Source organism: Gopherus evgoodei, chromosome 12 (genome assembly GCF_007399415.2).
Source record: "Gopherus evgoodei ecotype Sinaloan lineage chromosome 12, rGopEvg1_v1.p, whole genome shotgun sequence".
NCBI classification, from domain to species: Eukaryota; Metazoa; Chordata; order Testudines; family Testudinidae; genus Gopherus; species Gopherus evgoodei.
The window spans coordinates 7,102,073-7,126,008 of NC_044333.1; the positions used below are offsets into that span (position 1 = coordinate 7,102,073).

The 23,936-nt window shown below is 46.6% G+C and overlaps 1 protein-coding gene across 5 annotated transcripts in view; it reads right to left on the reverse strand.

Annotated features, from left to right (window-relative positions):
* Positions 1-1,586: 1,586 nt before the first annotated feature.
* The window catches only part of KATNB1 (katanin regulatory subunit B1), a 28,282-nt gene continuing 5,932 nt past the window's right edge, over positions 1,587-23,936 (reverse strand). For all 5 annotated transcript variants that reach the window (XM_030581635.1, XM_030581637.1, XM_030581632.1 and 2 more), the window contains 17 exons: positions 20,608-20,725; positions 16,923-17,023; positions 16,259-16,300; positions 13,387-13,470; positions 12,049-12,164; positions 11,445-11,516; positions 11,042-11,192; positions 9,916-10,103; positions 9,659-9,789; positions 8,773-8,823; positions 8,491-8,567; positions 7,806-7,925; positions 6,003-6,152; positions 5,465-5,541; positions 4,895-4,969; positions 3,759-3,875; positions 1,587-2,862 (listed from right to left, as the gene is read on the reverse strand). In XM_030581635.1, the coding sequence (XP_030437495.1) occupies positions 2,730-2,862; positions 3,759-3,875; positions 4,895-4,969; positions 5,465-5,541; positions 6,003-6,152; positions 7,806-7,925; positions 8,491-8,567; positions 8,773-8,823; positions 9,659-9,789; positions 9,916-10,103; positions 11,042-11,192; positions 11,445-11,516; positions 12,049-12,164; positions 13,387-13,470; positions 16,259-16,300; positions 16,923-17,023; positions 20,608-20,725 (1,803 nt within the window). In that variant the 3' untranslated portion in view covers positions 1,587-2,729. The remainder of the gene's footprint in view (positions 2,863-3,758; positions 3,876-4,894; positions 4,970-5,464; positions 5,542-6,002; positions 6,153-7,805; positions 7,926-8,490; positions 8,568-8,772; positions 8,824-9,658; positions 9,790-9,915; positions 10,104-11,041; positions 11,193-11,444; positions 11,517-12,048; positions 12,165-13,386; positions 13,471-16,258; positions 16,301-16,922; positions 17,024-20,607; positions 20,726-23,936) is intronic.

Below are 23,936 nucleotides of genomic sequence, written 5' to 3' on the forward strand. Positions count from 1 at the left end.
TCACAAGTCCCTTCACAGCTCTTGGGTCTCTCTCCAGACTACCCTCAGAAACGTTAGGACAGATTTCACCCTCAGCCCTGCTCTGTTTCTCCTCAGGTGTCAATCTGATTTCCACACCCACCACCATAGCAGGAAGGGTCTTGCTCTATGGCTACAGAGGTTGAGCCATCGAAGACACCTCTCTCCACACAGCTAGTCATTCTGAGGCACTGGAGAACCACTGAGACCACTCTTGTGTGGCCCAGTAAATGCCCAAGACAGACCAGAGGGGGGTGAATTTAAGATCGCATTGTTGACAGGTGTGGATCAAAAGCACTTTCATGACCATACACCCTTAGGGCGCTTTTATGGATAGAGAACCTCTCTACCTGTAACCATGACGGAGCAGGTTTCACCACCAGGCAAGCAAGCAGGATGCTGGTTGATAGGTAAGAGTGTGTGTGGAGGCCATGCTTAAGGAAGCAAGGAGTTGAACCACTGGCTCCAGGTAGTGGCTATGCAAGCTTCCCACACAGCACTCTGCACTGCACAGCCATCCTGAATGACAAACCCCCGCTGATCCTTCAGAACCATCCTACAGGATTAGAGCACCGAGTCCTCAAGTCATGTTCTCTGCTCGTTACATGCAGCCTTTGCTCCTGGTCTGAGCGCTGGGTCCTCTTCACTCCCTCCTTCTGTGCTTTATTCCAGACTGGTCATACACTTGGATCCACCTCTGTCAACCAAGCCCTTCGTTTTGCCCTAGAGCGGACCACTAGGGCCTGCTGCTGCCATGCTTACTCACCCCTGGAGTCCCACTGACTGTACTGTCTGCAGCACTGGGTCATTAGACTAAATTCTTCAGAGCAGGTACCTGTTAAGTGTCCAAGCACAGCTCACTCACTGTGCACTGCGGTATACACCTCACACATAACACTGACCATGTTACCTCCAGCAAAAGGTAGTGTTATGGCCCTCTTCAGGCTGAGCAGCAATCGGGGAAGACAGAGGATAAAACACGGATAGGTTTCACTTTTGTTCCCAGACCTTACATTGTCGAAATGCTTGGGTTACACGATGCTGGTTCCATTGCATTTAGCTTGGGCAGTAAGCGTGTTAGCCAGGTTTGGCTTTTGGTTCTTGTACATCATACACCTGCTGTGTCTCCTGCCTGCAACCCAAGGGAATCATTCAGACAAAGATCCTCATCAAAACCCTAAAGATGGGATATTAATTGTGCCACAGGAAAAGGCGGAGATCCACGTCAGACATGGGAACTGGTCCATTCAAGGACAAGCTGTGAATGGAGTTTTCTTTTAAAGCTTCTAGGATAGAATAACACAGTGAAGATGTCCCGTAAAATGTGAACTAGGTGCTTGCTGGTGCCCTCTCCAACTTCAGGGGCTGTGCCTTGGCCGTGACATGCAAACTGACACTGTTCAGCAGCACCAGAAAGGGGAGACAAGATGCAGTATGGTTCCCATTGTAAACATTAGTAAGCCGAGTCCTGCTTTCACCACAACGTTCCCAGCAGGACAGAGGGCAGGGCAGGGCAGGGCAGGGCTTTGGGTGTTTAGAGACTCAAACGTTTAACACAATTTTCCAAATAAGTTACAAATCTTTTAATAAAATTCATTATAAGTTAATTTCCTGAACAGAAGGCTCCAGTGTATGAATGGTGGGGAGGGAGCCCTCAGCACAGGAGCCTCCTTCCCTACAGGAAAGAAGCAAGAATGGACAACAGTTCTGACAGTCATTTATTGAAAAATCTCTAAGAGTCCAATGGGTGTAGCAAGAGGTTGGTCTGTGTCCATTTGCTTCTCACCCTCCCAGCTCAAAACCCTCCCCAAAGGCAAACACACAGGGCAAGTCCTAGCTAAGTCCCATTTACAAACAGATCATGTAGGCCCCATCCCCACCTACTCCTAGTTCGATTTTAACATAACTAAAGCTACACAGCCCAGAGCCACCAACAGGGATCTTAAGAACCCCCCTTATCAGGCAGGCTGCAAGACAGCCTCCACTAGAAACAGAGCCTTGAGACGTCAGATGCGACACCAGCAGGACTAGCGCTGAGAGATGTCCTGGCTCAAACCCTCTGTAACAATTCACCAAGGAAGGGGCTGGTCCCAGATGCCGATCGAAAAGCACTAGTCATGTCCATGCCCTAGGAAAGGGGTACTCTGCTTAGAGCCAGCTCTTCTGCGGTGCTGCACTGGCAATACCCAAACAGAGGGAAGCTCCTGGAAAAGGAATTCCATCACTCATCTCACTGTGAAGGGAAAAACAGAGCAGGCCTTCAGGTCCACACTCAAGTGTTCCGGCTGGTCTGATCGACAGCCTCTCCATGGCTGGAGTGGTCACGTAACAAGTGTGCTGATGATGAGTATGGGAGTGGGAGAAGGCAGATTCTGAGCCCACCCCAGGGAAACAGTCTAGCAGAGAAAGAGCTGGGTAAAAGTTCTATGGAGAGCTGAACTTCAGTCTGCTCCACATAAGAACCGTAGAAAGGTGTGAGCTCTGCTGCAGCGTCCTCGTCCAGCCAGGGCCCTCCCACATGTAGGACAGACACCTCCAATCAGGTTTTCAATCCAGCTCCTAAGGCACCAGAGGTGGGGCAGGCAGCCGGCTAGCCAGTGGGGACCTCGGTTCCCTGCTGTGCTCTGGGGAACAGGGATGGACACAGAGTGAGACAGATGGAACTAAATGAACCTGTGTGTTTGCGTGTGTGGAGGAGGAGGAGGCAGCTGTCACTCAAAGACAGCCATGAGGAGCTGAAGCTCACGGAAGGCACTGCCATGGCGGCCGCTCAGTCCAGACTTGTTCTTTATGATATTGCTGATATTCTTCAGCTGCTTGTAACACAGTTTGCACTTATGGAGCCTGCAAAGGAAGAAGATGGACAGGGCATGAATCCCCAAGCACTCACTAGGGTTCCTGGGGGGAGGGATAGCTCAGTGGTTTGAGCATTGGCCTGCTAAACCCAGGGTTGTGAGTTCAATCCTTGAGGGGGCCACTTAGGGATCTGGGGCAAAATCAGTATCTGGTCCTCCTAGTGAAGGCAGAGGGCTGGACTCAATGACCTTTCAAGGTCCCTTCCAGTTCTAGGAGATGGGTATATATATCTCCATTAATTTTTTTTTTTTTGATATGTGATGGGGAGGAGGAGGAACGCCTGCCTCTCTGAGGCTAGAAGAGACTGAAATATCAATAGGTTTGTGTGGGAAGATGGCTGGAATTCTATCGATGCTATGAGCCAAGAGCTCTTTTTCTGCTGGTTTCCTCCCACCAAGGGAGACGGTCTGCAATGTAAGGAGGTGCCATTTCTACAGAGCCACTTTTCAAAGAAAAACTGCATTTTAAATGAGGAATGCTATAAACCCAATTTCAGGCGGAAGCCAGCTGTGTGCCGTCACTTAAGGAATACAGCCTTAAAGGACAGTGGCTGTTTGGTATTCTACAGATGCTCCCCAAGTAGCAGGACACTGCACATGTTGGGGGAAGAAAGTAGTAGCCCAAGTGCCTGAATTTGCTTCTCAGGCATGGTCCTTCACCCCCTAACACCAGGTGCTACACATACAGTGTTGCAGGCGAAGGGGGAGGAATACCCTGCATAGCTTTGCAGCAATCCCTCTGACTCCATAAGCAAGACTGATGGGGCTGGGAGAGAGTTCATCCAGACCCTAATCACTCAAAGGAAAAAAATCAGCAGGACGCCATGACATCAGGAAAGGGCTCGTATGGCAGGAGGTGGTGTGGGAGCGGCTAGGGTGCCTTACCGCTCTTCTCTTGTGATGTCCACCCCAACAGACGGTGGTGCAGCAAGGATGTCGGTGATCAGTGGCAGGAATCTCTGGAGAATCAGCTTTAAGGAGGTGCAGCCAGTCTGTACGTAACTGACACAAAGACACAGAGGGTCAAATATCACTTGACTTTCACTCCCATATTTATACCAGCTGCTTGAACGTGTCTTACAGCTCACTCACCAACTTAGTGACCTGAGGTTGGTGGTCTCAAACAAACCTCCCCAGCCTGTATGAAAGACACCCCCGGGGAAGAAAGGCTAATAAGAGGGAAGGAGACAGGAGAGCAACAGCTGGGCCTAAATAGCAGACAAATGATGAGGCAAACTATGCTCACACCCTCAGACTCTGACATTTGACCCCTGCTCAGCAACCTTCTGTTCAAGCACAGAAACGTTCTGCCTCAGGACTCAATCTCCATGAAACCCACTAATACTCATGGCTGACGAGTAAAAGCCGGAAGTCTTTCCATGAGGGACATCCTGCATTTCTTTACTGTGCAGCTACGAAGTACACGAAATCTTCAAGATGACTCAGAGGCTGCCTCATGACCAGTTCCCTGGTCTAGGTCCATAGTATCTGGAGCATCTTGCTGTCTTGGTTCCCTTCCTACTTACCCACGTGCTCCTGTTCTGTGACTAAACATTTCAACCAGTGTTCTACATGCTCAACTCCAATTCATTCCTTCGACTATCTCCTCTCCTAACTATGATTATAAATTCCAGGTGGAGTATTCCAAACAAGAATACAAATCTTTGGTCCCTTCAGTTTTTGAAGCCATCTATTCTTCCTCAACCTCATCCCTGTTTCTGCATAGCTACTTTCAATTCAAAATATCTAGAACTGCTGCTCCCAATGTCCCTTTTGTAGTGGGTAACAACTCCCACCCCAAGCAAACCCTATCCCCCAAGTTTCTTGGTTTCCCTGTGCTCCTCCTGACCTTTAGCCACTGCACCCCTCTTCCAGATGCTGTATCTATGCAGAACAGTATCGTGCGTGGTTTTCTGGTATTTTCTTTACTGATTAGCTATTCAATACCCAGTGAAACTCATCTAAGAATGCTACTATCCACCTGCTTGTCCTCTAAGGAAGTAGCTTCCTGGACACCTCACCTTTCATATTTGCTTTGAAGGAGCTTCTCTATCTGAGGCAGGATTATAGTACACAGATCCAGTTTCCAGAGAGACCTGGAAAGAAAAGAACACACTCCACGAGAACTGGAGACAAGCCTCAGGAGACTGTCTGATTCAACACAAACAATGCATTCAGACCTAAAAACTCAGCCACTTCAGCCTGCACTTTGCTGACTGAGTTCACTCACTCCACCTTGTGATGGAAAGTGGCATAATAGCAGCTCTGGTCATTTCTGGTTGGATTCCTGAAGAACTGGCTGAAGTTTTTCTACAAGACACTCATTTTCCTGAGGAAACCTTAACTGCTAACAATGAAGACACTGCAAGAACCAGTGCCAAAGACCTGATCACTAGTGTTGCAGGCTCAAAGGGGTGGCTAAAATGCATTTGCTCTTATACTGGTGGGGTACAGAGGTGCCATATGTCCAACATAGGAGATGAGTGGATGTTAGGATATGTCTAGTCAATATCAGATACAGCAACCGTATTACATCGAAGGTACCTACTAGACACATCCTTACACAGACACAATAGCTGCGAAGTACTCACGCCTTCTGGTTGACAATGTTCAGTAGGTCCACTATAACAGAGAGATCATTGATGGCCACAGCAGAGTCCACAGATGTCTGAGACAAGTGGAAAGGAGGTGGAGACAAGTTACTGTGAGGTTTACACTAACAGACCCCATGTAATTGTTATGAGAATCACTTTCTAAATACCAGGCACAGGGACATGTTAATAGAGTAGAGACGTGCATCCTGCCACTAGCCATCCTAACCCTTTTAGCAATACACCCACTGATTCACACAAGGGTCCCTATGTAGGAAACAGAAAAGCTCACAGCTAGTTCCAGTCTCAGCCACACTACAGTTCATTCCGCATTTCTTTTGAATCACATAAAAAGAATGAAACAGCACACCAAGGTGTAACGGCAGGAACTGATGCTTGGATATCATATCTTCCTGTAATCGGGGGTTCAGAGCCATTTCTGCACAAACTGAGATGGCCTGTCCAATTGCTCTCCTACCTCCACCCAACAGAGTAAGTCTGACCTGTCCCTAAAATCCAGTAAATCCCACTTCCTTGCCTTGATGTCACCAGTGGTCCACATCGCTCGCACTGTGTCCAGGTTCTTGTGGCGGCTGGTGAGCACCACACACATAGTCTCATGGCCCTTACGGATCTGGGACATGGCTTCCTCATCCACTATCTCGCACTGGCTTTGGTTTTTCACAGCCTGTAGGTACAAAGAGAGAAAACACCAACTGATTGGTGACAGCATAACAAGATGCTCTGGTCTGAGACTGTGGGAAGTGGGTAAAGAGGAGCCTTCTTAGGTTTAATCCTGCTTCCCTTGGCAGTAGGAATATGGGCTACACGAGAATGAATCTCAGTGTAACTGAGTCTGACCTTTCTGGCAGCATAAGGACATGGTAAAGAATTCATATTCTTCAAGTCTGGATTTTTTTTCCTCAGCGAGTTTTACGCACAAACTGAACACAGCTAGTAAAAACTAGACCTGGGAGAGAAATGGGAGACTTTCTGGTGGAATTTTTCACAAGAAAAAAGTCTTTACTGAAAATTTTCAGCTGGAAAACATTGATTTCCCACAGGAAAGTCCAAAGTGAACATTTTTAAATATTTTTTTAAATTCTGTTTCATATTCAAATATTTCAGTTTGTTTCTTTCAAACAGAAAAATGTTGTTTTAATTTTCAGTGTGTTTGCCCCATCTTCTCCCCGCATTGGAAAAAAAGGAAGAGAGCGTGGTAAACCTATCTTTCACGCCTTTTCACAAATTAACAGTGGGTGGTTTTCCCCCCTCACCTCTTCAGACTGTTTCCCAGCTCACAAGCCTTAGAAAACAGTTACAAAATGCTGGAAAGGAAACAAAAGAAAAAAAAATTCCCACAAATTTTTGCTGTAGTTTGTTTTCAAACAAACCCCATTTCCAATAAAAAAAATTTTCAATCACAAAATATTCAACCAACCCAAATTAAAAAAACCCCAACGCACACCAAACCACTCTGTGGATTTCATTAGAGGCTTAACTAGACTTCTGTCCAAGCCAAGCTGGAAGCTCCCTTTCATCTGATCATGTTCCTGGTTTGGTATCAGAAGAGTGCCTTGGCTTGCTCTGAAGTGGGGAGGGAAGGTCTTTTACCTTGAGAAATTCTAGGAGCAATCCCAGATTTGGGAGCCAAAGGTGAAAATGAAATAATTTAGAGACACACTGATTTAGATAATTTAGAGACACTTGCTGTAATGCCTACAAAAAAAGTTGACAGATGTTAGGCACCTTGTGTGCTGGCTCACTGCCTGCCATGCCGACCCATATTATCTCACTGTTTCCTTGAGCTCCTGTGTCTCAGGATCCATCCATTGTCACTTGTCTTCTATTTGGACTGTAAGCTCCTAGGTGCAGGGACTTTTTGTTCGTTATTTATACAGCAGCTAGCACCATGGGATCCTGGGCAATCATAACCAACCAATCGCTTGTCAGTAGTGAGAGGTGGGAGGGTCTCGAGTGATAATGTGTGAGCAGAGGGAGGGCGAGACCTGTGGTGTCCCTCTGAGGCCTCCTTCAATGATCTGAAACACGGGCTCATGGAATCTTCCCTGGAGCAGTGATTATTTTTCAGTATGAAGAATCCAACTGCAGAGGTGCCCCACATCCCAGCTCAGCCTCACAGGGTTTGTCTCCTCTGTAATCTTTTTTAGTGGTCTAACCCAAGGCTGAACATAAGCAAACCCTGAAGTATGTGTGGTCAGAGACGGCACCAATATTACCTCCTAACTGAGCACAACCAATCCAGGCCAACAGCACTGCTATCCCTTGCTCCCAAACCACCTGCTTAACTCTCCTTCTGCAGAACAAGCTAGTTACTTACTGGCAGAAAGTCAGAGGCCTTCAGCCCAATGGGCGCATTCCTGGCTGCAGGAATCACTGATGGCTCTGCTCTGGTCACAGGCGTTGAGGAGGCTATTGGTGGCCTCTGAACCAGGTCAGGCTGCAGGAGAAAGTGAAATAGAAATTACAGCAGCAATGTTCTGCCTCTTCCCTCACCCACTTTCTTCTGGAACAATCTAAAGTTTGCTGGGATGGCTGAGAGAGACAGAGACTCTGAGGCGTGTTGTGAGGCTTAATTAACGATTGTGAAGAGCATGGAGATACTCCACTGAAAGGCATTATGGCTGCCTGACTGTGAGTGAAGAGGCCCCATCCCGTGGAGCTCAATTAATCTTCAGATACAAAGAAGCCAGTCTAAGAAGCCGCTGAAATTTGACAGCTGTTTCTCTTCAGTGCACACTGGGGTTTTGGAGGAATCAGAGACACAATTAGAACTGTGGAAACAGAATTAAAGTAGCAGAGTCAAAATCTGCTTGTAAAGGGATCTGATCTGACCTCCAGCTCTACACCTGACCCTGCCCAGATCAGAGTTTTCCCCCTTACTGGTCTCCACTGACGTGCACTGGATGAACTGGCATGATTAGCAACACGCCAGAATCTCCAGCGCTTGGAATTCACTGGGAATGCGGGTGTTGAAAGATACTAATGGCTCACACAGTACGTACATTTTCTTGGTTTGGCAGTGGAGTCTGAATGTCCACAACTTGGCTGGGCTTTGCTGCTTCCTTTACGATGACAGGCTCTGGAGTAAGGGAAGGAAGGGCAAGAGGGAAAAGTCACACACTATCCCTTTCAGGAGAAGCTTTCAGCAGAGGCTCGACATGATTCAAGTGTCTGAGTACAGGTCATGTGTGTCTCTGGTCAAGGAGAATCCTGTTGAAACAGCCACCTGCCCTTGAATCCAATCCCATCCTCACCCAGCATTCAGATGGACAGTCCCAACTCACCATCCTCGGGAGGGGCTGGGAAGGGCTCACTCTTTCGTGGTGGAGTTCGAGCTACAAAAAGGGGAAAAAAAGAAAGCCAAAGTCACAGATTACAAAGAGCAGCCTTGGGACTGGTGTAACTGACAACAACTAAGAAGATAAGCCAGTCTGCAGTGTCAGTAACTGTCCTATCTCCTCTAGAGCTTAAATGTTGTTATTGTTGGGTTTCAACTGAAGGTTTGCAGCCACTGTGGCTGTGAGGAGCAAAACAGACCAGTACGTTCCCGTAAGTCAGAAGGAGTGAAGTGCAGAATCAGGCAACATGCTGGCAAATTGATTAGATTAGTGAAGCAGAAAGACGTATAAAAAGATAAGAGATTATTAATTACACCAGTAAGGAAGTCAATATAACTATTATTACTATCTTAGACATCTTATATAATTTTAACCTGTTACTGGCCTTCTAAATGGTCAAAGCTGGGCTTAACCTACCCACCTTAAATGGGAGGCCTTGGAAACTATGGGGTTTGTGGGGTAGTGTGCCTAATGCCATAATTCTAAGAGATATCTCACATTCCAGTACTCTGTTTTGATCTGACCAGAAAGGCATCCAGGTCAAGATGGAGCGGTCGGCTTCTGGGCCATAATTCTGTATTGCAAATGAGAGGCTGCAATTTGCTTCCCCATATGCTAGTTAGATACAGCCTTCTAGTAAGTTGCCAATGTAGTCCTTGGTTCAGAGTCCTGTGTTAAAGAATTTTAAATAGAGGTTTTCTGAACTCCAAATAGTCACAGGCTGTGCCAATTAGCCAAAGATCACTCCTTCCCTCTAGAGCTGATTAATTCTCAAGCCCCCAAACCCTGACCTTGCTACCACCCGAAAAGCAGAACAGAATCTTGTACTAACTGATGGAATTCTTGGGCTGGAAGATCTCCTTGTAATCTTCTGGATTCTGGATCTCAGCCTTTGATTCCTTCTCATCCCGGTCATCCTCACTGCTGGGACTGCGCCTCTCGCTCTCCGAATTGTGCTTCACTCTGCCAATAAGAGAGGCCCAGTCAGAAGCAGACTGGTAGGGCATGTTTGAGAGAAAAAGCAGTAAGTTCTCTGCTCTTTCCAACAAAGCATTTAGAACTGTGAAGCACCATCAGATTCTTCCATACCTTTGGGGCTTGCTACAGGTAGTTGATGGCCTGTCATAGATGCGTCGAAGGGAGGATCCTGTGGGGGTGGGCTGAGCCAGAGGCCTATCATCTTTGATCGGTCCATGAAGGCCAGAACCAGACTTTGTGACTCTGCTGAGGTCCACAACGAACGAAGAGACTGTACTCTGAGAGACGGAAACCCCTATCTGCCGAGAACAAGAGTAAGGCAACTTGTTAGGAGTCCAGCATAGTGTTAGCCCCTCTAAGCCGAGGTCCATGGACTGGACTTAGGGTTTCTTCTCCTTTAAATCCGTTACATAACTTGTTTTGAATGGCTTCTCTGTGGTGTTATCCCAAAACAGTGACCAGAAGGGCCTTTAGCAACTGGGAGTGTAAGCGTGGTATGGAAGAATCTACCAGGGAAAGTTACGGAGAATGTGTCGCAGGGCATCAATTAACAGATCAGATACTGGATAAAACAAACGGGAAAAAGGACACTCTGTATATGCCAAATGGCTGCACTTGTGAAAGAGAGAAGCAGCCTGGCAGTGGGGCTAGTGAATGGGAGTGGAACTCAGGAAACCGAGGTCCAATTCATGGCTCTGCCAGTATGTCACTGTGAGACTTACAGCTTGTCATGTCACCTCACCTTCTTATTCTCGCTCTTCCTGCTAGATGGGATAGAAAGGCCTCTACTCTGAAGTGTTTCTTCATGATGGTTGTCTGCATACAGTTATGCTCTTGGCACTGGAGCTCAAACCTTGCCAGCTAACACCCTCCATTGGGCCACATGCTCATGGTATCAAATATCCGAGCTCCGGGGTGCAAAAAGGACTAGAGCCCCAACTACCACCCATTTGTTCCTCAGGAAGCCAGAGAGACTTGGAGTGGGGTAAGAGGGAGCAGCATGTGGAACTACACAAGCAATGATCCGAGGAGAAATGAACGCTGCTCTACATTTATCCGTCATTCTGGGATCTGCTGAGGAGCACTAGGCAAGTGTTAAGACTGACCATGGCCATCTATGAGCTGTGACAGTCGAACATGGCCAGTCTGTAGAAGTCAGAGGCCCAGTAAGCAGCCCAGGGAATTTTTATTCAGTATTTCTGAGACTCTTCTCTCCATTTCATGAAGGGGAACTCACCAGCTGGTTGTTGCAGATCGATAAGTCAGCCACTTTTCCCCAGGTCACCAAGACCACATCAAAGCAGCGCTCCGGCTCCCAGCCATACACACGCAGTGAATCCTGGTAGCCGCTATACAAGCAGCAGCCATCTGGGTTGAAAAGAACACACCTGGAAAAGGAAAGAGACCAAGATTCATCCAAGACTTTACTAACTCATCCAGTCTTTGAAGGACACCGGGGCTGAACGCTTGACTTCACCAGAACACCGTGGATAAGTGTCATAACTTCCTTAGAGCTTCAACCTCAGCAGTATGAACTTTCCTTAGCAAAGTGTCCCATTAGTGAGAACGTGGCCCTTTAACCAGACCGAACCCTCATGCTAGGTCGCTACATAACACACTATGGCACAAGTATAACACACCTGACGGGAGTGGCCTCTTCTTCAATGCAGCTCACCACTTGAAACTTCTCCAAGTCCCAGAATCTGACCGTCCTGTCAGCACAAAGAATGAAAGGAAAGAATAACTGTACATCTCCTTGGAAGTCTGCTGTATTCTAGCAAGTCACCGACCCAGACCGTTGTAATAGTATGCGACAGTATTTTCTACTGCACTTTATTGCTATGTGCTAATGACGAACCCAACTGTAGGTAACGCTAGAGCAGAATTCGGATCCAGCCACCGATGCAAAGGGATATGCTTATTGGCTCCATAGGTATCTAGCACTGACCCAAAGCCATGGATGACTCAGCGGGGAAAGGCTACCTGCAGTGGCTGCATTAGCATGTGACTCAGAAGTCTAGCTCGTTGATTCCTAGTATGACAGAAGTGGCTACTAGACTGTGGGAGAACATGGTAGGATCAGCACGGCATCATAGCACAGCTGCAATCTGCAGTGCAACTGTCCAGCTCCTCCAGTGCTGGGAATGTCACACCCTCTACATGAACAGCAATGTTCCCAGGAGGGTGGAGACCAATACAGGAGCTGATGAATAAACTTCCTGCTTTTTCTTTCCCTGCATGTACCTGTCAGCGCTGCCGGACGCCAAGAGGTATTCATTGGGATGGAACTCAACAACGTTTACTGGGCCTGTATGTCCTGTAAACTCAAACATTATCTTCCCAGCCGCCAGATCCCACAGCTGGAAGAAGAAAAGAACAGTCAGACTCTAGAGAGGATTTGTCTACCCTGGATTGTTCTCCACTAGAAATCTGCTAGCCCACAAGCCTGCCTCTGGCAGGTAATGACCAGGGCCATGAGGGTTATTTCCAGTTTTGTTTTTATTTGGAGATTTGTCAAAGAACCTCTATCACTGTTGGAAACTGGCAAGAAAATACAGTGGTGCTAGAGGAGGTATCAGTAGCTAAAATACGATTTTTTTAAAGGTATGATGTGTTATGTTATTCTACCTGCAGGGATAAACTTTTCACATCATCTGGTCTTCACTTATAAATCCTGGGTGCAATGACTGACCAGCTCATTTGAACTGAGGTTGAAAATGAAGCCAGCTTCTTGTCCAGAGCCCTCCATACCACAGCAGAAGAAATGGAAGAGTTGCTGCTAGAACAGATACTTCACTGAATTCTCTCTCTCTGCATTCAGCAAGTTGGAGTTGTGTCCCTGACAGCTCTTTGGAGAGTGCACGTGCTTAATCACCCAACTGGCTGAGCTTTCATTTTCAGCCTCAGGTTCAACTCACCTTGCAGTCAATGTACCCGCAACCTTTCGATGAAGGACACTGCCTTGCCTGTTGGACAGTAAGGAATTATATTTCACTTAGCCACATCTCATTTCTGGCTGTTTTGAACTGTTGGACAATTGTCCCTGCATAGAGACAGACCCTATGAAGCTAAGGGGCTCGCATCACTGCAAAGTGAGCTGGAGTGGGTGGGGGAGAGAATTGGCAATGCAAATTAAAGAACAGCAGTCTGCAGAAGAGAACAGTGAGAAGGGATTTGATAGCAGCCTTCAACTACCTGAAGTGGGGTTCCAAAGAGGATGGAGCTCGGCTGTTCTCAATGATGGCAGATGACAGAACAAGGAGCAATGGTCTCAAGTTGCAGAGGGGGAGGTTTAGGTTGGATATTAGGAAACGCCATTTCACTAGGTGGGTGATGAAGTACTGGAATGGGTTACCTAGGGAGATGGCGGAATCTCCGTCCTTAGAGGTTTTTAAGGTCAGGCTTGACAAAGTCCTGGCTGGGATGATTTAGTTGGTGTTGGACCTGCTTTGAGCAGGGGACTGAACTAGATGACCTCCTGAGGTCTTTTCCAACCCTAATATTCTATGAACAGTACCCCTGCCCTTCCACATGCCCAAGGAGTAATGGCTCTTGCCACGCTCTTGATAATGAATACCATACCTTTACAGTGTGATCATCTGAAGCGGACGCTAACCACTTCCCATCAGGACTAAATCGGAGACACCTAACTGCTTGCGTGTGACCCTAAAAAAAACAACCATATACAGCTTGCAATGGCTTTGCACCTTCATTGTGCCCTTAGGAGGAAATCCTAGTTTCCTTTTCCATTTTACACTGTGCTTGTAACAAAATGAAATCAAGTAACATTTATTACAGTTTGAAAGACTCCACAGCTCACATGGAAGGTCCCTGTGTGATTTTAGCTAATTAGAATATGACCATGCAAATCATTGTTGCTACCACTGTTATATAATTGCAACAAATCTTATACAAAGATTGACACATGGCCAGAAAGGGTTAAGCATCCTGAAGGATAAATGACCCAGACTCAACCTTTAGAGACATGTCAGAAAAATTATGTGAATGGTAATTAGGGCCATTCCATGTTAGATAGGCTAGAACTTTGAAATGTAAACCTGGAGGTGATACTAATTGTATGTGTATATTTATATCTTGTCAGAAGTTAGCCAGATAAACAGACAGTTCCTGTCTGTAACTATAGCTATTGATTCACAGATCAAAAGGACATGTTAACGTTTAAACGAACTATAAACATAGTGATATAAATGAAATGTGTGTGTGGGGTGGGGGAGGTAGCTTCTGTTTATGGACACCCAGCCAGCTAGTTAGCTATAAAATCCCTCTCGGTGGCTGTTCTCTACTTGCTTTACCTGTAAAGAGTTAAAAAGTCTGACTACATGCATAAGTAAAAGGAAGGGAGTGGGTACCTGACCAAAAGAGCTAATGGGAGAGCTAGACCTTTTAAAATTGGGAAAAAACTTTCTGTTCGTCTGTCTGTTGTTCTCCGGAGAGAGCAGACATGGGGCTAAAGCTATGCTGTAAAAAGCTGTGACCCAGGTATGAAAAATCACCAGATCCTACCTAGAACGACTTTGTTTGAAACCGCAGCTAAGTAAGTAGATCAGGAAAAGTATAGAAAGGCACTATGAGGTTACTTCTTTTATTTGTGTAAGACTTGTGGACTCCTCTGTGCTAACCCTCAAATGCTTCTGTTTTGTTGGTAACCATTAAGCTGGACCTCAAGAAAACTATTTTTGGTGCTTAATTATGATATTTGCTCTTTTTAAATCTAGCAATAGCCTAAATTCCAGATATATTTTCTTTCTTTTTAAAGAAAGGATTGGGATTTATTGTGTCCTAAGAGGTTTGTGCGTAAGTTGTTTCATCAGCTGGTGGCAACAGCTGATTTCCTTTGTTTTCTTTCTCAGCTCTTCCCTGAAGAGGGAGTGAAAGGGCTTGAGGGTACTCACAGGGAGGAATTCCCAAGTGTGCCTTCCTGGATTCCAAGGTTTTTTTTGCATCTGGGGTGGTGGCAGCATTTACCAAGCCAAGGTCAGAAAAAAGCTGTAACCTTGGGAGTTTAATACAAGCCTGGAGTGGCCAGTATTAATTTTTAGAATCCTTGTGGGCTTCAACCTTCTGCACTTGAAGTGCCAGAGTGGGGAATCAGCCCTGACACATAGTAATATCACTGTATTCATCTCTCTTTGAAATGTACAGATGCCCCCCAACTTATGCAAGCGTTCCGTTCCAGAATGCCTTGCGTAAGTCAAATTTTGCGTAAATCGGGAGCATATACCCATTTACAAAAAAAAAGCACTTGCGGATTTGCGTAAGTCGGGTTTGCGTAACCCGGGGAGCGTCTGTACAGCAAATCATCTGCGAATGGTGGAAAAACAGGTAACTGCCTTATGTTAAACCGTATAACTAATTACCGGTGATGCTTAGGAAACAGATCTATTTCAAAGTATCCTATTGTTTGCCTAAGAACTCCAAACTGTCAAGGAAGACCTGGAACTGTATAACAATGTTTGGGGTCTCGATCCTTTTTATCTCAGACCTGCTTTATGCTTCATGCAGGGGAAGCTTAAGCCAAAAGGCTGATATCTCCAGCTCTAACCTGGATTCACCCTGAATATGAACATTGGACTATAACCCATGAACCAATTCTGATAGAACTCTTTGCAGCTACAAAGCTCACCATCTCTACTATGAATCTGATTGCAGAACTGTACTCATGTCTGTATGTATATTAATCTTTTAACCAATACTCTTTTCTTTTTTAATAAATTTTAGTTAATAAGAATTGGCTGTATCTGTGTATTTGGGTAAGATCTGGAATATTCAATAACTTGAGAAGTAATGTGTCCAATCCTTTGGGATTGGTAGAACTTTCTTATATGATGACTAAGATTTTCAGTAATCCACAGCATATTTGACTAGGGTGTCTGGGTGGAGGCCTAAGGCTGGGTGGCTTTAAGGGAATGGTTATTGGATTCTGGCTAACCAGTGAGGTATTATAGAAGCTGTTCCGTGCTGGTTTGATAAATCTAAGTATTGGAACATCCCCCAGTTTTGGGGATTTGTTTGTCCCATTCTTTGCAGTTCACCCTAATTGAGTAATTCCGGTGTGGCTCCCTGGGACCCCGGTCACATGAAGAATTCAACAGTCTCCAGCAGAAGGGCAACGCATCAGTTTACTATGTATAAGAATGCATCACTCCACTGCACACTCACTCATGGGATAATCTGGAAGCACCACTGACATCGACAGCACATAGTACATTTACTTTTCTGCTAACCATTTCTTGTAGCTTCTCTATTCAATCAGGCTCTGTACACATGGTCAGGCCATTTATTATCATTGCATGGACTTCACAAGTCACATCAGTCCAATTTTCAATACCAACGGATTAATAAATTAATTCTAGGTGATCCTGTCTTGATTCCTGAATAAATCAGAGAGAATCTCCTCTCCCCCTCCCTCAAATGATAGCAAAGTACCCTTTACCTTGTACCTGAAGACACAGCCTTTTCTTCTTACATCCCAGAGCTACAGGAAAGAGAAACAAAAAACGTGCTTAGAACCACAGCTATGAAGGACCCTGAAAGCCATAACAGAATGACAGGTCTCCCTATTACAGAGCTTGTAAACACTGTAGAACGGTTACAGGACAGGTACCCAACAGCTAAAGGGGTTGCTAAAACACAAGCCCATGCAAGGTATATTCCTTTACCTCTCCCTCCGCCTGCCCAGGTAGGAATGGCATAGAATCAAGATGCAACTTTAAGTGTTCAGTGAGAGAGACTGCTGGCAAGACATTTCATACCATGAAAGCTAAATACTTATGGCCAAATGCAGACCCGCTATAAGCAAGTGTAGCTCCACTAATTTCAATGTAATCACACTTGCTTACATCAGATTTAATTTGGCATCTAACACCAAGAGGCTTGAAAAATAAACCATAAATCCTAAGAGATGAACCAGACTCCTATTATTAGGATAAATTTCAACTATAAGAATACAAGTGGAAATTTCACACCTCCTTATACACATGCAACTGATACTTTACAAACCTCCAATATGACAATCTTTTATACTGCCAAAACAATCCTGGCACTCCGACAATGCACAGGGGGATAGAGAGAGTCCTTCCGGAAAAGACTGGTTTTACCTTGACGTTAGTGTCCAGGGACCCCGAAGCTACAAAGCTTCCAAAAGGATGGAAATCAAGGCTGCAGATATTTGCTTTGTGGCCCATTAACGTACGAAGAACTGGAAAGAGATAAGTAGCATAGAGAGGGAGGAAAAAACCATTAGTCAGCACTAATTTTCCCACAGACAATCCACAAGTCCAGCCATGCTGCTTCCTACCATTAAACACATACTGCTATTGTATACCGGCCATTCTGTACACGGCTTATTCATCTATGTTCCGTGACAGATATGGCAATTTCCTACGATATCTTTTGGAGACCTTACTGAATCAAGTTTAAGCATGTTTGGGGGCATCGTATTAAAGAAATGGTTTGTGTATTATTGTGGGCCGGGACTGCATGAAATCTCTATCTACAGGGGACATGGAATGATTATGAACTTCAGAGGACTATACTGGGGTGGCCACACTTACTGGCCCTCCAAGTCACATATGACAATCTTTAGAAGTTTGAGAGCCAGGGTGCACCTGCTAGGGCTCAGGGCTTCAGCCCCATTGCAGCTGAAGCCCTGAGCCCCAGCAAGTGATGTTTGGAGAGGGGTATGTGGAGTCGTGTGCCTCTCCACCATTTTTTGCCAGGGTTTGATGATTGCGCTCAGTCACAGGGTGCTGCCGGGCCCCCTCGCTGCACAGCAGTTGCTGGAGCTGTCAAGCTGGGAGCTGTGGCTGTGGGGACAGGCAGCAGCGGGGAACTACAGGAAGAGCCACTGCTTTTGCTATTGTCTCTTCCTGTGGAACTAAAGCAGCGGCAACTCCTTGCAGCTCCCAGCTGTTTGCCGTTGCCTCACCACAAGGAGCTTACATCTGGGAACTGCAGGAAATGGACGCTGAGGGTAAGAGAGGGGTGTGACTCAAGCTGTTGGGGGAGGGGGCAAACCTTTAAATTCTGGCCCCCTACTCTCGGCACTCACCAGCTGTCTCTAGCAGAAGCCTGTAGCCCCACCACCCCATGGCAAGGCAGAAGCCCTGAGCTCCCTCTCCCACTCTGGTGATGGAGAATGGGGGGTGTGGGAGACTCAGCAAGACACACTTCAACTGCAGAAGAGCCACATGTGGTTCACGAGCTGCAGTTTGGCCACCCTTGGATTACACTAAACAATGTGCCATACAAGAATGGACTTTTGGGACAGACAGTTTGCCTGTGGAATCGAATACAAATTCCCCATCTCTGTTTATGCAAACGCCCAGCCTTTGAAGTGGTGCCTGAGGAGGGGACCATTGTCTGCTGATTATCTGTTCCACAAGTCTCAAGATCAATGGCCCAAGCTGTATAAAGGGAAGACTGATCTATTCACAGGCGTGCTAGTTTCCAGCTAAAGCTATCTAAGGGCTTGTCTACATCAGAAAGTTGCAGCGCTGGTGAGGGAGTTACAGCGCTGCAACTTTGAAGGTGTACACATCTGCAGGGCACCACCAGCGCTGCAACTCCGTTTGCAGCGCTGGCCGTACTCCCGTTTTGTCTCGGGTGTAGAGGATCCAGCGCTGGTGATCCAGCGCTGGTAATCCAATGTAGACAGTTACCAGCGCTTTTCTTGACCTCCGTGGAAGGAGGAAGCCTCTGGTAATCAAGCTGGTTTCCTTTCCCGGTTTGCTCTCTCGGTCCCAGAGCCACCCAGCAAACCGCAGGGAAGGAGACCTGCTTGCTCGGGGTTCCGGGACCGAGAGAGCAAACCGGGAACGCCGCGGTTTGCTCTCTCGGTCCCGGAGCCAGCCAGCAAACCGCAGGGAAGGAGACCTGCTTGCTCGGGGTTCCGGGACCGAGAGAGCAAACCGGGAACGCCGCGGTTTGCTCTCTCGGTCCCGGAGCCAGCCAGCAAACCGCAGGGAAGGAGACCTGCTTGCTCGGGGTTCCGGGACCGAGAGAGCAAACCGGGAACGCCGCGGTTTGCTCTCTCGGTCCCGGAGCCACCCAGCAAACCGCAGGGAAGGAGACCTGCTTGCTCGGGGTTCCGGGACCGAGAGAGCAAACCGGGAAAGGAAACCAGCTTCGCCGCGGTTTGCTCTCTCGGTCCCGGAACCCCGAGCAAGCAGGTCTCCTTCCCTGCGGTTTGCTGGCTGGCTCCGGGACCGAGAGAGCAAACCGCGGCGTTCCCGGTTTGCTCTCTCGGTCCCGGAACCCCGAGCAAGCAGGTCTCCTTCCCTGCGGTTTGCTGGCTGGCTCCGGGACCGAGAGAGCAAACCGCGGCGTTCCCGGTTTGCTCTCTCGGTCCCGGAACCCCGAGCAAGCAGGTCTCCTTCCCTGCGGTTTGCTGGGTGGCTCCGGGACCGAGAGAGCAAACCGCGGGGAAGCTGGTTTCCTTTCCCGGTTTGCTCTCTCGTCCCGGAACCCCCCTTGAAGCCGCCCAACAGCGCTGCAGTGTGGCCACATCTAACACCACTTGCAGCGCTGGTTGCTGTAAGTGTGGCCACTCTGCAGCGCTGGCCCTATACAGCTGTACTAATACAGCTGTAACAACCAGCGCTGCAAAATTTTAGATGTAGACATGGCCTAAGTTTGTTCACACAGAACCACTCCTCGGTGGGGTTTGAGGGACTGACTCCTCCCAGAGCCCTTGCAGGAGCTGGGGATGATGTCTGGCACCTATTAGCATGCAGGTTCTTTTGTTGTTTTTAATATGTTTTCTCTAATGTTTTCATCTTAAGAATAAATGGGCTGGTCTGGAAAGGGCTGGTATCTTGTAACTGCTAGCAATGAGAGCTGTTCATAGCCTTCGGCAAAATAGCAAAGCGGTAACGTTAGCCTGCTTGGGCAGTCTAGTTTGCTGGGCATATCACAGAATAGGCAGGGAACTGTACAACCCGGAAAACCCCCAGTCAGGAGGGGAGAAACACATGGGTCTTTGCCCAAGAGAAGCGACAGCTGAGGAGCTGGAGCCTAGAGTGGGCTCCATGGTGCACTGGGGCAGAGGAATGCAGGGGCAGTTCCTCTGGATTCTGACATGTACGTCACTTCACAGAAATGCTTTTGAGGCTACTTCAGCTAAACAAAGAAACTGCACTAAATGGACTGTTCCAGGGAGCCTACTTTACACTGCAATGCAGTTCGCAAACGTTAATGCAAGCCACAAGAAGGTACACAGAGGGGAAACAGGAAAAATACATTTCTTGGCTGAGAAGTTCAAGTGATGCTTCATTAGCTATAATCTTAACTTTTTATTTAGAAAATGGGCCCTCAATTAACTAGACTCAAGAGCATGACTTCCACCATCAGTGCTCTAATAATGCACCATGTTTCATCTATTGCGGATTCCTGGCAGGTGTTCGACAACGATGACTTGTGCATGAACTTGACAGAAATGCACAGGCCCAAACCTCCAGCCTCTTCAATCTGGCTCAACATGAGACTATGCACAAACACTGTGTGTACACTTATAACTGGTCAAATTCATACGTGCATTATGCAGCTTCAGTAGAACATCACTCCAAAGCATTCTAACACCACCACTGGTTTTGAGCTGAAGAAAACACTATCTGTTGATAAGGGCCCATCCAGAATTTTGACCTTCCTAGTCGGGACCTCTCCAGGTCAGTGGGGATATGTGGCAACAGGGATTTCCCGCAAGTTTGTACCACTCTGCTGTGCTCACACATGAAGCACCACTGCTGACTTAAATGGAAGATGCAAAGGAGAATGGAAACCTACTTTTGGCAGCTTCCAGGTCCCAAACTCGAATGGACCCTGATTGGGATCCTGCAACAATGAGCTCTTCATTTGTATTGATCCTCACGCTCTCCACTGGTGTTGTATGGCCTGTCAAACTCTGCAAGGAAAGTCAACAGTAGCAGTTGGCAGATTGGAGGTGCAACTCTGAAAAGTCCTATGCTGGCACATGGTATTATCCTGTAACTGATCTGGCACACTATTCTGCAACGGACAGGACCTCCTAACTGCACAGCCAATTTGGCTGGTGTCCCCCCCGCCATCAGCTCTCAGTGCGGTATACCACTCCAGGATGCATTGCCTCCCCTAGCCCCTGCTGAGTACTGCTGGTGTCACGTTACGTGCATATCCTCCAAGCACTCTCTTGCTGAGGCACTATGAGATAGTTGCCCAGATTTTCTCAGAACGTGCCGATACAAACATCGGTAGTCAAGTGGTAGGTGTGGATGTACAAATTAGGTCAGCACATGCATATGCAGTGAAAAATATGCTGTATAGACACAACTAGACCAGGTTACTTGTAAATGAGTCAGATGAGTGTCATGAACTGGTTACAAAACCACAACTGTCCTTACAGCACAAGCAGGACTATTTGAAAGCCTTCTCACAAGCAAAGAAGTACACATTACTAGCCAGCGTCGGCTGCCACACCAACAGGGCTACAACAGTACTGCAGCATTAGCTTGATGCACCATGCAACAATTATACAGTGCCTTTCATCCTCAAAGATCTGGAAGTGCTCACTAAAACTTGACTGTACAGATATTGTGCAATAGGTAACCATTTATGACATGGGCATTTTAACTAAAATACGTAATACAAAAATACGGAGTTGTTCCAATAATCAAATTAATAATTAATTATTATGCACATATTAATGTGCTGTTATAGGTATTTTAGTACCATTAAGCGATGTTTATTATTCCAAACTCTCCTTTATTTATCCTTAGAATGGCTCCCTTGAATAATTCAATCCAGCTTTCTCCACCCTTCACATTTATTAAGGTAACACCAGGGCGTGACAAGTTAAAACCCACCTGGATCTTTCTGCAGCTTTTGCTTGGGATTGTTTTTCTGTAATATTGCAACTGTTAATGTTTTGTGTGCAACAGAGAACTCAGACTCAAATCAGGGGTCACAAAGCTGTATGTCACTAGCCTCCCCTCTCCCCAGACAGGAGGGTACTGGGGGTCCTAGCAAATCAAGTACTAAAGGTGAACTTCAAAGCAAACAAAAATCCCATTGAGAACGTCTTTATACACCATAAAGCAGTAAAATCACAGCGATTCCCCTGCCCCCATCAAATAAAACCCGTGTTTTGTTTTGTTTTTTAAAACACTAGAAATACTAGGTCCTGACTTCCCTCTCTTCCCTGGAAAACCCAGGCAAATGTTTAGAAGCCTGGGTGGTAACATCACAGCAGTCCAAAACTAGCGCTGCAGTTCTCTCTGCCCTCGATTGAGATGCTGAATCTTATGCCCCTGCTGACTACAGTGAAACCAGTGCTCTGGTTTCACACTGCTCTGCCATCACCATGCAGATCCTCCAGAGACATTGCAAACGCCTATGGGAAGGAAACAGCACTGCCAATAAGGGGTAGAGATTTCTTGTATTTACTTAGTCCTCTTCACATTTCCTGAGAGATGCCAGTTCAAGTGATTGGGGTGTGTGTGTGTGTCTGAAATGAAGTGAAAACTTTCTTTTTCCATCTCTCAACTCAACTCTCCTATCACACCAAGTGTCTCTAGCCCACCTTCCCTACATCCAAATCAAACATCAAAGCAGGATGCAGCACAGAAGAATGCTAGCCGCCTTTATAATTGGCATGTACTTAACATCATTTCATATTATTGTGGTAGCTTTACTCTTATTATAGTGCATTTGAACATGCTGCACACAGCTTCTCCCTGCCCAGCATATGGCCAAATCAGCGCAATATCCAGACACAGTTTTATGCAGAGTCAAATATTGGTCAGCCGTAGGCATGATGCAACTGGGAGCCTAGGATGTGCCCCAATTCCAGGGTGCAAACCTCACCACCCTGAATATTAATCTGTAAAACAAACCTATCATAAAACTAAGCCTTTAATAGTTCACAACCTTGTTATAGGTGCATGCTGCAAATACCAGCAAGCCCAATATGTATTGTCTGAGCAAATGCTAGGGCTGATGTTAAAGGTAGTCAGACATGCTGGATTGCCCTTGTTTTGAGAGACAGTTCCCATCAGTTACTTAATAGGATTTTGTTCCTACTTCACTGGAAACAAGACTCTGGTCATCCTGCACTCAGTAGTACGAACGTTGTAGTCAGTGGTGCTACCCTGATTTACACTAGCTGAGGATCTGGTTCTATATAACTAAAAGGGAAATAAAGGAAACTTATTAAATAAAAGTCAGGGTGAGGGATAGCTCAGTGATTTGAGCATTGGCCTGTTAAGCCCAGGGTTGTGAGTTCAATCCTCAAGGGGGCCCCTTAGGGATCTGGGGCAAAAACTGGTCCTGCCATGAGGGCAGGGGACTGGACTCGATGACCTCTCGAGGTCCCTTCCAGTCCTAGAGTCTATGAATCTTTTCCCCCAACCCAACCCCACAGCCACTACTCAGCTGCTCTACAGAGACAAGTGATGTCTGCCCTCTCACTGAACATGAGACACAAAACCAAGAACTGTGCAGGGGCAGGAGCGCTGCTCTCTCCAAACGCTTCCCCCAGGTCACAAAGAACTTCAAGCATTCAGTGGGAAACTCCTTGGACCTGCCCAGGCCTGTCTTCAGTGGGAGGACAAGGAAGGAACCAGTGCTAATGTACCTTTTAAAACCTTTTTGAGTCAAGCCAGAGCTAGATGGGGGGCGGGGGGGGGGGGGGAGAGAGAAGATGGGGTAAAGGAGCTGAAGTGGAAAATCAAGAGGAAGGAGAACAAAAGAGTGATAGATGGAGAGGAGCAATAAAATAGGTAACATTTTGGAGAGAAGACTGGAGGAGAAGGGGACAAGCATAAAGAAGAAAAGGTGAGTAGAGGAAAAAGAAGAAATGGCTACAATGAAAAGGGATGAAAAAATTAGGTATCAGAGGAGTAGCCATGTTAGTCTGTATCCACAAAAACAACGAGAAGCATTTTAAAGCCTAACAGATTTATTTGGGCAGAAGCTTTCCTGGGAAAAACCTACTTCTTCAGATTTATGCCTGCATCTGGAGTGAAAATTACATGCAGCTGAAGAAGTGGGGTTTTTACCCACAAAAGCTTATGCCCAAATAAATGTTAGTCATTAAGGTGCCACTAGACTTCTCGAAAGAATTAAGAATTACAAGTTTA